This window comes from Cladophialophora psammophila, assembly GCF_000585535.1.
Source record: "Cladophialophora psammophila CBS 110553 chromosome Unknown aczJe-supercont1.19, whole genome shotgun sequence".
Classification (NCBI taxonomy): domain Eukaryota; kingdom Fungi; phylum Ascomycota; class Eurotiomycetes; order Chaetothyriales; family Herpotrichiellaceae; genus Cladophialophora; species Cladophialophora psammophila.
In genome coordinates, this window is record NW_006912940.1 from 685,613 (window position 1) to 697,676 (window position 12,064).

The window sequence follows — 12,064 nt, forward strand, 5'->3', positions numbered from 1 at the left end:
CTTAGAAGTTAAGAATAAATAAATTAAATAAGAAATAATTTAATTAATATCTTAGACGTTATAAAGAGACCGAGATTATAGATAGTAACTCTCGGTTTAGGCTTCGTAGCTTTAAGTCCCGGTTATAACTTAAGTATAAAGAAGCTAAGGATTTCTAGACTCTTTTACAAAATTAAGATCGAATAATAACTTATAAACTAGAAAATACGTATTACTAGCTCTTTCGAAGTCGTTCTATCACTATATTCTTTCGGAAAAAATATATTTAATAACTTATTAAATTTAATTCTAAATTTTAAAAGTTTTATCGTATTTACGTAGTTAATAATTTAGAAGTATATAAGATAAACAAATTACGAAAAAAATTTACTCTTAGTTAATTACGAAGATATATAACGATATTACGAATTCGAAGCTAAAAAGATAATTAACGTATTAAGCTTACTTACTAAGTATATATCTAGACGATATATATTCGCTTATCTATATATAGTTAAGAAAGAGATCGCCTTATATTTAGAAGAATTAGAAAGAATCGCCGCGTTTTATAAAGATTTTATAAAGAATCTCGAATAATTAATAAAGTAATAGAAAGAAAAGTTTAAGACTATAAATTACTAAGTTTTATTTAATTATCTCGACTATAGAGCTATCGATATCTTAAGTAGTGCTTTTCGAAGCGCTCTACTAAGCTCTAGATATAACGAATAAGTTAGTAAGTCTTTCATTAATATGGAAATTATAGTAAGTCGGAAAGAATTATATATAAGATATATCGTTATCTTAAGCGCCGCGTTTCTTTTCTAAATTAACTAATATAAGAACGTAAACGTACCGATAAAATTTAAAGCCTAGAGAAATATTAACGATAATATAAAACGACTTATTATCTTTAACGACGACTTAATAAATAAAGAATATTATTAACTAATCTTTATAGTTAATAAGATAATATAATTATACTTAGTTATTAATTTTATATAAGATAGATTAGATATAACTAAGATAATACTCGATTTCTTCGTTCGATAATTAAGAAATAGTATTTTTAGTATTTTACTTCGGAAAATACGGCTAAAATCTAATCTTTAGTAAGATATTAATAGCTATAAGTTTTAAATAATTAAAAATTCTTTAGCGATTATTAATACGAAAACTTACGAAACGGCTCGCTTATAAATTATCTTATTTAATACTTAAGTCGATATTAAGAATCGTTTCGCCATCGTCTTAAAAATCTATAAGATAATTATACGGAAACCGAAGCGTAGTAGAGATCTAGAGACGTTAAAGAGCTCGAGTTCGAAGGGGTTAAATAAGAGATAATTAAATAACTTTATAGAGCGTTTAAAGAGTATAAAGAAAAGTTAATATTTCTAAGAGAATAGACGAAGATTATAGTTAAGTCTTAAGCGAGGTCGTTAAGAAAGCGAGCGATAATGAGAGAAATATAATGGAAGAAGTTTAAAGTGAGGAATAGCTTTATAATTAGCTAGGGCGTCGACGCTAGACTAAGATTCTTCTTATATAGTTCTCGGGGACTATCATTCATAAAAAAGTTAATTAAGTTATGAACGGGAGAACTTCCTTTGGTTGAGTGTGCGTGCTGTGAAGAGGCTATCCCATCGCCGTACGAGTTGACGCTCATGGCTAGTAGCCTCGCCTCAGTTTAATGCGTTTGGTGGATTAATTGGTTTGCCACGGTGGTGCTCTGCTGTCAACAGTCGGTATCAACGTATTCTATGGATTTCTTAATTACATTTTGACAGTGACGTTGAGCCGAGGGACCTATACGATAGATGGTAGTCCGAGTCCTAGGACGTTTCTTTTTGTTGTGCACTGTTTAGAGCATTTCGCTCTAAGATTGCGTTTCGATGCCCAAACAGCGGCATGAGACCGAGCTTTCGACTGCAGAAGCTTTTTCATAGATTGTGATGCTCCGCTTGGTAATGTCCGCAAGAAAAGATGTTGATCCATGTTGACTAGCGGTATAGATGGAGTGAGGAAAAGGGACAGCGGTGTTGCAGTCTGGCTCTCTCGATTGCGATGTGGAGTCAATAGTAATGGTCGATCTGTGCTAAAGGGCAGGCTCAACGCCCTCGACCTAAATAGTCTTTAAGATCCATTTCAAAGACTCATGGGCGGCGGTGGAAAAATATCAATCCTCACGATTGACATCCACGATGTGAAGAGCCAGAATGACAAAGATCTGACATTTGCCAGGAATCATGACTAAGCTAATATAGCCCCCAACAGTGGGCGAAATCAATTCTCGAGTCACCCTCGACTTAGTCGGCAATTTTACGTCTTTGTCCTTCTCCCTTCGTTCACCTTTCCCTCCACTATGGCGCCAAATACGAGGTCTATAAGCGAAAAACACTCCAAGGCCTCTAGATTATACAGAATGGTTGAATCTGCTGGGGCTAGAGCAAAGGCCGTCATGTCACCTTCTCGTGAGCACGGAGATAGCTCAATGACGAACCGATTGTGGTCCTCCAGCTAGGAGGGGTAATCTCATCTACCAAATTTTGCGTTCTCTGGGTCTTGGATCTACAAAGCTGCCAGTACCGCCTGATTCAAGGCCCCGGGACGGAGTGCCATACGGGCTCTGACGACCTCGGGATCCTCATACTTTGACATCCACAAGGGATCCATGGCTATTTCCCATTGTTTCATTCGATCTGCGAGCTGCACGTCTTTGTTTTCGAAAGCCTTCCAGAGTGCTTCATCCGCCGCCTTCTTCTCTGGAGTGGCCTTTCGAAGCCATTGGTCCATTCCGTGGGCGGCAGATACTTCATCGATCTTCTAAATTCCGGCCGGGTCCTCGCTGTAGCCACCTCTCTGCACCATTCTTTTGTTCTCAATCGAGAACTCGTTGGTGTAAGACAACCATTTAGAACGCCGTGACTCGGCCCAAGTATCCAAGATCTCTTCTGGTGCTCTCCCGTTAACCACGGCTCCTAGAGCCCTTCCCAATGGACCGGCTATTGGTTTCAGTTTACCTTGATTTTCTTAACTAAACTCAGGAGAGGAGCTCACCATCTAAAAGACCAGTCGTCAAACCCAGGCCGCCAATAGGATTGTTGCTCTTACGCTTTATTAGTGAACAATAGAGAGAGAGTGACAGTGCTTACTTACGTGAGCAGCATCCCCAGCAAGAAAGCAGCGACCCTTTCCATAACTAGCCGCACATCTTTGATGAGGCTTGTATCGGTTGAGTTGAACCAGTTCGTACTCTTCCTCGCCCCAGCCGGGCAAAATATGTTTATAGTGGTCGTCCAGTTCAGCACGAATCTCCTCGTTGGTCATGCCAGCCCTAACGCCAAACGCGCACCTCCAAAGTCCTGTGACGACTGCCTAGTGTACGGGATCGAGGATAAGGTTGGCAGTAGTAAAGCCGTACTTCTTGAAAGGATATCGAAAGGTTGGAAGCGCAAAAGTCCTCTTTGGGCCAGGAGAAGCCCTCGAACTCGATACCGAGCAGCTTACGTACCGTACTACTTGCACCTTCTGCACCGACCAGCCATTCGCTGGTATAAGTCGTTACCTCTTCGGTCTGGGGGTTTCGGCAGGTGACGGTGAGTGTTGAGGCAGACTGGCTGATCGTCTCCACGTTTTGGTTGAATCGGACTTGGGTATAGTCAGGATAGCGCGTCAACAGATGCTCGAGGATAGTTGCTGCTAGAATTGGCTGGCCGCAGTTGATTCCTGATGGGAACATTTCACCTCCTTCGCGCTTTTCGACATATGCAACGCGCTTCTTCTCTGGACCCTTTCCGATCCAGTAGGATAAGACATTGTTAATCGTCGACTTTTCCTTCACATCTTCCAAGACCCCAGTCTCCTGCATCTCTGCCAGGACACATGGTTGGTAGGACGTAGCACGTGGTGGCTGGTCGACATAAATCTCCTCGTTCCAGTACCACCGCATTCACACCCAATCGTGCAAGGTTGATCGCTATGGTCAACCCAACTGGGCCGGCACCGACTATGATAATCTTGTGATGAGGTGTTCCCAATGAATCCATGGTGATGGCCATATTCTGTGTCTTCGACTCCTGTAATTGATAACTTGATTGGAATGTGGGAGAATTGCAAAATGTTCAATGAAAAAATAATCGATCTATCGAAGCAACGTTCCAAAGAAGTAAAACAATGATATTCTCGAGTTTACCTACACTTGTTAGATCTAAAAGGACTGCGTGATCAGGATGACCAACGATCTTTTGCCTGCAATCATGCGATCAGCTACAAGCTGTCAGGTCTTGTGGGGAGGAGGCCTCTCGGGCCCGAAGGGGACCTAGATTCCCCACTCCTTTCCCGAGTCCCACTTCTCGATGCCTCGTCCGGGGAAATAGTGCCGAGCATGGGGTCAATGAGGGTAGATTTCCGTAGGCACAGTCCATAACCTTCGGGCTTGAACCAGGATACCCAGCCTTGCCAAATCGACCAACCTATCCTCGATCCGCAAAGAATCATGACATCTCACGCTCAAAACGGAACAAAGCCCCAATGGCGACCGGTAGCTGCTTGCTTGCGAGAAATGTTGAACGACTCCGAAAAGATCGTCGTCTGCCCCGGTATCTACGATGGGCTGACAGCACGAATTTCCCTCCAAGTGGGATTTGAATTGTTTACACATGACCGGAGCGGGCACTTCTGCCACTCGTCTGGGGTCGGCCGATCTGAGATTGATCATCTTGACGGAGATGCATGCCAACGCAGACATGATAGCATCTCTGGACCCTTCGATTCCTCTGATCGCTGACGCGGACACTAGATTTAGCGCACCCCTCTCTGTCGCACTAATATTACGCAAATACATTAACTCCAACGTGGCCGGACTGCACATCGAGGACCAGGCCTCTTCTAAGCGCTGTGGTCACCTGAAAAACAAGCAGCTGGCGTCCCTAGACGAGTTTGTGGTCCGGATCCGCGCCGCCGCAAGGGCGAGGAAGGAGGCCGGCCGAGATATCGTCTCAGTTGCCAGGACCGACTCTCTGCAGTCCCTAGGGTTCGATGAAGCTGTCCGGCGGCTGAAGGCTGCCGTTGAGGCGGGTGATGATGCGGTATCACTCGAGGGATTCACGACCAAAGAGCAAGGAAAAGAAATTTGTCGCATCGAAGCACAGACGCCGTGTTTGATCAATTCTGTAGAAGGAGGACTCACCCCGACCATCAGTGCCGAGGAAGCGATACAGTTGGGATTCAAAATCCAAATCTAGCCCATTGTGGCCTTGACGGCAGTTTATAACTCCACCAAGCAGGCCATGGAGGAGCTGAAACAGATAGAAATCAAGAAGCCTGTTCCAGGTGGGGCTGGAGGCACTCGAGATGTTTTTGGGGTTTGTGGAATCGAAGACTTCACCAGATCCGACACAGAAGTCGGGAACACGGCATATAGAGAGGGAGTCTAGATTGTGGAGTCATTAGATACCCGTAAGATCTGGAAAGACTTGATGGCAAAACCCTGAAAGAGGGGTAGGGGGAGTTTTCAACCCAAAGCCTCTCTGGTAGGGTAAATAATAATCAGTTACCTTCTATCCGAAGTAGCCTCAGGCGGCTAAGTGCATTCCGTGGGGTACCGTGCTGGAGAGAGCACCCATGAGCGAGATAGAGTCCCCACCCGGAAGTTGGTCTTTGATTACATAGTCAATAGACCTGAAGTAAAAGAGTAACATTGAGCAAGACGTACATGCAAGATACAAACTGCTTTTCGAAACGTTGAAGAACCATGGAGCTCTCTGGGTAGGTGTTTTGCTGGAAGCTTTTGACATGAACGACATACTGAGGTCTCTCGCAGTACCGCCATCGTGACAGGTGCAGCAGGAGGAATTGGACGGGCCATTGCCCTTCGATTCGTGGACTTTCGATGTTCAAGTCTCACGCTCGTGGACCTTGATGGCAAGGGACTTGATGAGACAAAGAGACTAATTCTCGATAAGATGCCCTCAGCCACGGTCCTCATCGTACAAATGGACTTGACTGAAGAAGATACGCCTGAGGAAATCGTCTGGCAAACGGTCGAAAAGTTCAAAACACTTTCCTACTTGGTCAACTGTGCTGGTATACCCAGCCCTTTCGCGACGTCCCAGGACACCCCATTGGATGTGTTTGACAAGGTTCAGTCAGTTAATGTGCGAGCAACCTGGCGGCTGCAAAGAGCTGCTGTGAAGCAGATGCTCAAGCAAGAGCTTGTCAATGGCGAGTACGTAATAGCAGAAATCTTCCTTCTCAATCCCCCATCGGAAGCCAGCTAATAACACCCTGGAATCTACCTAGACGAGGATCAATTATCAACATTGGATCTATGGTTTCGACCATCGCGCTACCTCTTCTTGCGCCCGTGAGTTTGTCTCCCTTCGTAAGCGGCCTAAGATTCATGAGGACGGCGTAGTACATTACCTCTAAACATGCGATTCTGGGCCTCACGAGGGCGGAGGCAATCGACTTTGCCAGGCAGGGAATTCGCATCAATTGCGTCGCGCCGGGTATAATAGCCACGGATCTGGGCCGGGAAACACCCACGGCGATTGCAAATAAGCATTTGACACCCATTATCGAAAAAACCCCGATGGGAAGAGTGGGCAGACCGGATGAAGTCGCAGACAGTGTAGCCTTCCTAGCGAGTCCCATGGCATCCTATATCACTGGCTCAAATTTGGCAGTAAGCATTCGGTCTCCATTTGCGACTCCCTGCTGATATTGCCTTAGGTCGATGGAGGGTTCACGGCTGCATAAACGGCCAAGGAGCAGGGAAGAGGGACTTGAAGGAACAGGGGTTTGGCGATAACAGTGTATTTGAGGCTTGAAATTCACGGTGACAAGCTAAAGATTTCTTTCCACCTCATGATGTCTAGAGAATACCACTACTACCAACCAGCCCACCTGTACCTTTCACACACCCTTGGATTTCAATCGGCTCTCGACCCTTTTAGAGATCTCATCCCACTTCTCATCCACTACCTTCTCAGCATCGTTAGCCCACAAGTACAAGTTGCTCTGTGAGACGGCATTGATGTCAAAGGACTCTTTGAATTCTTTGGAGTCGTCGCTGTGCAGGTTATGCCAAGTATCTCTCTGCTTGATGCCCGTTGCCTGTGCCTCGGCTACATAGTCGTGTCGGATCTCGAAATACGTGTGTAGAGCAAGAGGGACATTGCCGTTGCATTTCGAAAGACACTTGGCTATCGTGGCCCCGTCCTCAACGGCTTGACTGGCTCCTTGTACGGAGGTGGGCAAGAAAGGGTGAGCGGCATCACCCATCAAAGACACCAGGCCAGTATCGGCGACCCATTTGCCAAGGCAAGGACGATAGACCAACTTCCAGTCGATGATATTCGGGATCTTCTCCCACACGCGCCTAAACGCCGGGTCCCAGCCGTCAAGAAGAGCCAGAACGTCTTCCCTGGATCCGGGTTTCGTCCAGCCTTCTTCGACATTCCCAATGTCCCTGTGCGTCAAGACAGCGTTGATCTCTTTGGCATTGCGTAGAGTCGTGATGAAGCCATGCATATTTGGTGCCAGAAAGAGTCTGAGTTGATCGCCCTCTTGAAGGAACTTGCTGATTAGAGGGTCGTCGCGAACGAGGTCAGCGTCCATGAAGGATCGGTAGATGGCATATCCGCTGTGCAGAGGCTTATCCTCATAGCCTAACACGACTGTCCGTCCTTTGCTTTTTACACCGTCGGCCACGATGACCACATCTGAAATGACCTCTTCACCGGAGGCGAGGGTGATGCTGGGCTTTGCAGCATCGTAGGTATCTACCGTCTCTCCCATCCGTATCATGACTCCTTGTTGGAGGGCGAACTCGTATAGGATCATATGGTAGTCTCCGCGGTGCCCGATTAGCTGGCGACAACCATACTTCTCTTGGGACGTGCCGATTTGCTTGTCGACGCCGAGCAGCTTGTCAGAAGAATCGAAGTTGTAGATGCGCATTTCTTGCATATCACTGGATATAGCCTCCATCCTCTCCCCCACGCCCCAGCGGTAGAAAAGCCTTGCGGAGTTGGAACCAAATCCGATGCTGTCGCCGAGTCGAAGGAATTTCGGGACCTGGTCTACGATCAAGACATCGTATCCCTGTCGCCGACAAGCTATGCCGCAAGCGAGGCCACCCAGACCGGCACCGACGATAGTCACCTTCATCTTGCCACTTTGGTGTTTTTGAAATTGGCAAGGAGTACCGCTGGCTGACCACCAGGGCGGAGTCTTCTCGTTGATAGAAGGAAACAGGTCTGAGAACACACTAAACCTCTCAAAAGGCACCCTGGCAAGTATCACAGGTTGGTAATAGAACAGTACTAGTAGGTAACTTCAATATCTGGACAATCGGCAACTGTGCACATGTCGAAACTATCGAGGTTCTACTCGAAAATAAACATACACGGTATCCTTCCAGTCTCTCTGAGGTCGCCATGGTGCGGAGACATGGAGAAAATGGATCGTACCCATACCCCACTAGCTACCTCAGAGATCACTGCATTCTTAGTTGTCCTGCAGCATCAAGAAGTTTATAAAGCAGCAAAAGACAATTCAAGGAAACTCTCATCTCTGAGGGTGATTGGAGCGTGCCACGGAAGTTCAACATGCCATTTCTTCAGAATCTACTCAAGTCTCTCAAGGAAAACGTGGCAAAGCTTGAAAACGAAGTTGAACAGCAGAAACTCGGAGACCCTCAGCTGTAAGATGCCAAAGCATCTTCACCATTCGACGACTCGGAGCGCTTGATCAATTGGCCAGCCTTTGAAGCCATCGAAAGCATCTCTCGCGATCTCTAATGAGCGGCTCTATAAAGAATTATTCAGCCCGCGCTGCTGAATGCCTACCCATGGCATGAGAGACCAGAAGCACATGTAGTTGACGTTGGCCGTGGTCCGGGAGATATCGGCTTTGACATTCTCAGGATGAATCCCAAGCTACGATATATCTTAAACGCCATGAAGAAGACCCAGGGAGTGAGGCTGGTGATCAACGAGATTCTTACGTCCAGCTCGGTAGTTGACCCAGCCTAGGAGATAACAGAGCCTCCCTCCCAACTCGCCCCTAAGCGACAGCCGAGGCTGCCGGATCTCGCCAACTTGATGACTTGGTGCACGTTCTTCTTTTTTGGTGTCAAGGAAAGGTCCTATCAGGAGCTCGAACACGTTCTGCACCAAGTAGGCCTCAAGTTCAACCACTTCTTCCCGTTTCGCACCTTCACAACCATTATAGAATGCTCGGTAGATGAGAACGCTTACGAGGAATGTAAATCCTTACTCCGTGAGGGCTTTTAGCAAACCAATCGAAACGTGTCATGACCAACTTCCCACTGCGCGCTAAACTTGTGTTGAACTTTAGTATTTTACTTAGTCGCCATTGGCATGGTGTGGGGAGAGATGGGGGAAGTCTAGGTCTGAAGGAAAGGCAAGCTGTTATTGGGGACAGAACGATAATCAATACATTGCCCCGTAGACAGAGTCACGTGCGAATAGCTGGCGAGACTTCTCAAAGCTTGTGGGGTATCAGAGCCATTGAAATCTTGTGGGGTAACAGCGCCATTGAAGGCTGTTTTACCCACTTCGGTCCCCACGCTGAGCATGATTTCTTTTCCCGATGCTGTCAAGACTCCCGTACCCCACATTCTTTGTGCCTTGTACCTTCTGCACTGGTAAATAGTGCGTCAGCCGGACAGAGGTCTAGCTAACAATAGGACAAGGAGCTAGACCCCGTACGAGGTAATTTCTTCACTAATTAGGAATGCTGGAGAGGATGCCCCAATCCCGGCGCTTCGAGGGCGCCTCGAGGAGTGACGGGTCTGGTGAATTAGTGACAATCGAGACTCGCCTCACGCCACTTTGTGCTTTTGTAAGCTTAACACTAGTATTCTATAGGTCTACCTTCTTGTCCTGGGTGCTTGAGTAGTTATGAAATCGTCTAATTTACCAGTGTTGTATTTAGACCCTGATCTATAGAGTAAACATGAAGATCTATTTAGAAATTACGTTCTTAAACTATTGTCGTCGGCCCTGGCTTCTAAGATCGACGAGATTACCTTTAAAGAAGCCTTAGACAGACTGGCGAGTACCCGGTATACTTAGTGGGGTCAACGTTCATACTAGGGCCAGTCTTGTAGACTCCATCGATCTATTCGAGCAATGGGAAGAGGAAAGGCGAAACACCCCAAGTGCCACCGTCTGGTAAGGGCATGATTGTAAACCACTGAGTGAACCTTATATTGATGTACTGACAGTCCTGGTTTAGTGCATAAGCTTTAAGGTGTCCTCAGGGTTGCTAATACTTACCGAATACCGCTATAGACATCTTCGCGCGGCAAAAGTCTATGCTCACGTTAATCTATGCTCTCTGGGTGAGTGTATGCCCGCTGACATATTCCTAAGGTATAGAAGCCTAGCGCCACGCGTTTAGGGGACTGTGGTTTTGATCTACATCTAATGAACAAGATCCTCGAGATTAATGAAAAATTTACCTATACAATCGTTGAACCCGGTGTCACCTTCTTTAATCTATACAATCATTACCGAGCTAACAACCTTGGTCTATAGCCAAGCGTCCCTTCTTTGGGCTGGGGAAGTGTCTTAGGCAATATAAGTCAGTTCGTTAAGCTATACAAGTGATAGAGATACGCTGATATTAGTGACAGACTGTCGACTGAGGGTTTACTTACACTCCCCTGGGGGACCACCACCAGAATATTTGCGGCATAAAAGTCGTCCTCACCAATGGGGATGTCATCTGAACGGGACAATTTGGCATCAGCAATGCCAAAGTCGCTTACACGTCCAAGTTGAGCTTCTCCCTTTCAATTGATGGCCTCTTCCTTCAGAGGAACCTCAGGGTGTTGACGAAACTCGGGATCTGGCTATTACCCCAGCCACAAACGTTCATGTCTTGCGTATTGTTCGCGGACGAGCCGGAAGATATCGCGCCGATGATTGATGTGCTGTTCGAACTTCGACGTCGGAACGTTTTGCAGAACTATCCCGTGGTTCGCAATATCGCAATCCCAAGGGCGGCGTCGGGGTGGGGGCTCATACTGACATTTCACCCATCCTCGCAGCCGATGGCAAGCAGGTTCTGGGATGGTTCAACACTGTACGGAGGATAGCCGAGGGTCGCGGATTCGATGTCTATTGTGGCGGTCATGTGTACCCCCGTTCGATGATCCTCATCAACATGACGGTCTTCAACAAGGCGGATGCAGGGGAGAGGCAGACCGTGGACCGCATCTTTCATGAACTGTGTCCGAGGAAGGGAAAAAGCGTGGGATCAGCAAATATCGCAGCCATATCAACCACATGGGTAAGTCTTGCATCAGAGAGTTCGAAGATGAGTTGACGGTCCAGTACCGTGCAGACGTTGTAGCTGACATGTACGACTTCAACAATCACTCTTACCGTCGCTTCATTCAAGAGCTGAAGGTAAGCACCAACGATGCCTGTATTATGGTGAAGCATGCTGAGCTGACTGGGAACTAGGAGAATCTTGATCCCAACGGCATCTTGTCACCAGGTAAACATAGTATCTGGCCAAAAAAAGGCATGGTAGTGCCGGAGTAAGGGCTAAGGGAAAGCTGTAAACCAAGAAGTGGCGCGATAAACCTTTTTGGGGGGCCTTGACCCTGGGGCTTTGCTACTAAGTTAGGTATCTAACGAAATTTGGATCCTGCAATCTCTAGGGGCAGGGGAGCAAACCCGGTTGGCCTCGGGCCCCTAGCGCAGCCTAACTCGCCTAAGGCTGGGCGTTGGAGGTGGAGCCCCAGGAGCCTGAGGCCCTGGCCCTGCTTAATAGGTTTGTTTCTCTGGATCTCGCAAGGGGTTCCAGTGGAGAGATGATTATCCCCCGACTTCGTGTTGCTAGGCTTACCTGTGCGTCGGATGCGTACCTGTACCAAGTACATATCCAGATTTTAGTCCCGCTAGTCCCTTCTAACGCCAGCAAGCTTTCCTCCCTCAGACTTTCCCCTCTTCTTGTGATTTCTTCTGCCCCTCTATCCCTCCCAACACGGTGTATTTGAGATCCAGACCTCTGTCAAGCCGTCCTGCATACTGCATCCCGT

General features: G+C 47.0%; 4 protein-coding genes across 4 annotated transcripts; 2 read left to right on the top strand and 2 right to left on the bottom strand.

Annotated features, from left to right (window-relative positions):
* Positions 1-2,805: 2,805 nt before the first annotated feature.
* On the bottom strand, positions 2,806-3,931 carry A1O5_10375 (uncharacterized protein; the record flags this gene model as incomplete). Its single annotated transcript, XM_007750951.1, has 4 exons — positions 2,806-2,984; positions 3,040-3,088; positions 3,139-3,357; positions 3,404-3,931. 4 exons carry the CDS (start codon positions 3,929-3,931, stop codon positions 2,806-2,808), a joined length of 975 nt encoding a protein of 324 aa, XP_007749141.1.
* A 709-nt stretch (positions 3,932-4,640) lies between these two features.
* A1O5_10376 (uncharacterized protein) lies at positions 4,641-5,225 on the top strand (the record flags this gene model as incomplete). The annotated part of the gene is made up of 1 exon (XM_007750952.1): positions 4,641-5,225. One exon carries the CDS (start codon positions 4,641-4,643, stop codon positions 5,223-5,225), a length of 585 nt encoding a protein of 194 aa, XP_007749142.1.
* A 509-nt stretch (positions 5,226-5,734) lies between these two features.
* Positions 5,735-6,741, top strand: A1O5_10377 (uncharacterized protein; the record flags this gene model as incomplete). Its single annotated transcript, XM_007750953.1, has 5 exons — positions 5,735-5,748; positions 5,804-6,208; positions 6,253-6,346; positions 6,398-6,667; positions 6,715-6,741. 5 exons carry the CDS (start codon positions 5,735-5,737, stop codon positions 6,739-6,741), a joined length of 810 nt encoding a protein of 269 aa, XP_007749143.1.
* A 156-nt stretch (positions 6,742-6,897) lies between these two features.
* On the bottom strand, positions 6,898-8,154 carry A1O5_10378 (uncharacterized protein; the record flags this gene model as incomplete). The annotated part of the gene is made up of 1 exon (XM_007750954.1): positions 6,898-8,154. The coding sequence occupies one exon, from the start codon at positions 8,152-8,154 to the stop codon at positions 6,898-6,900; it is 1,257 nt and encodes a 418-aa protein (XP_007749144.1).
* Positions 8,155-12,064: the final 3,910 nt, after the last annotated feature.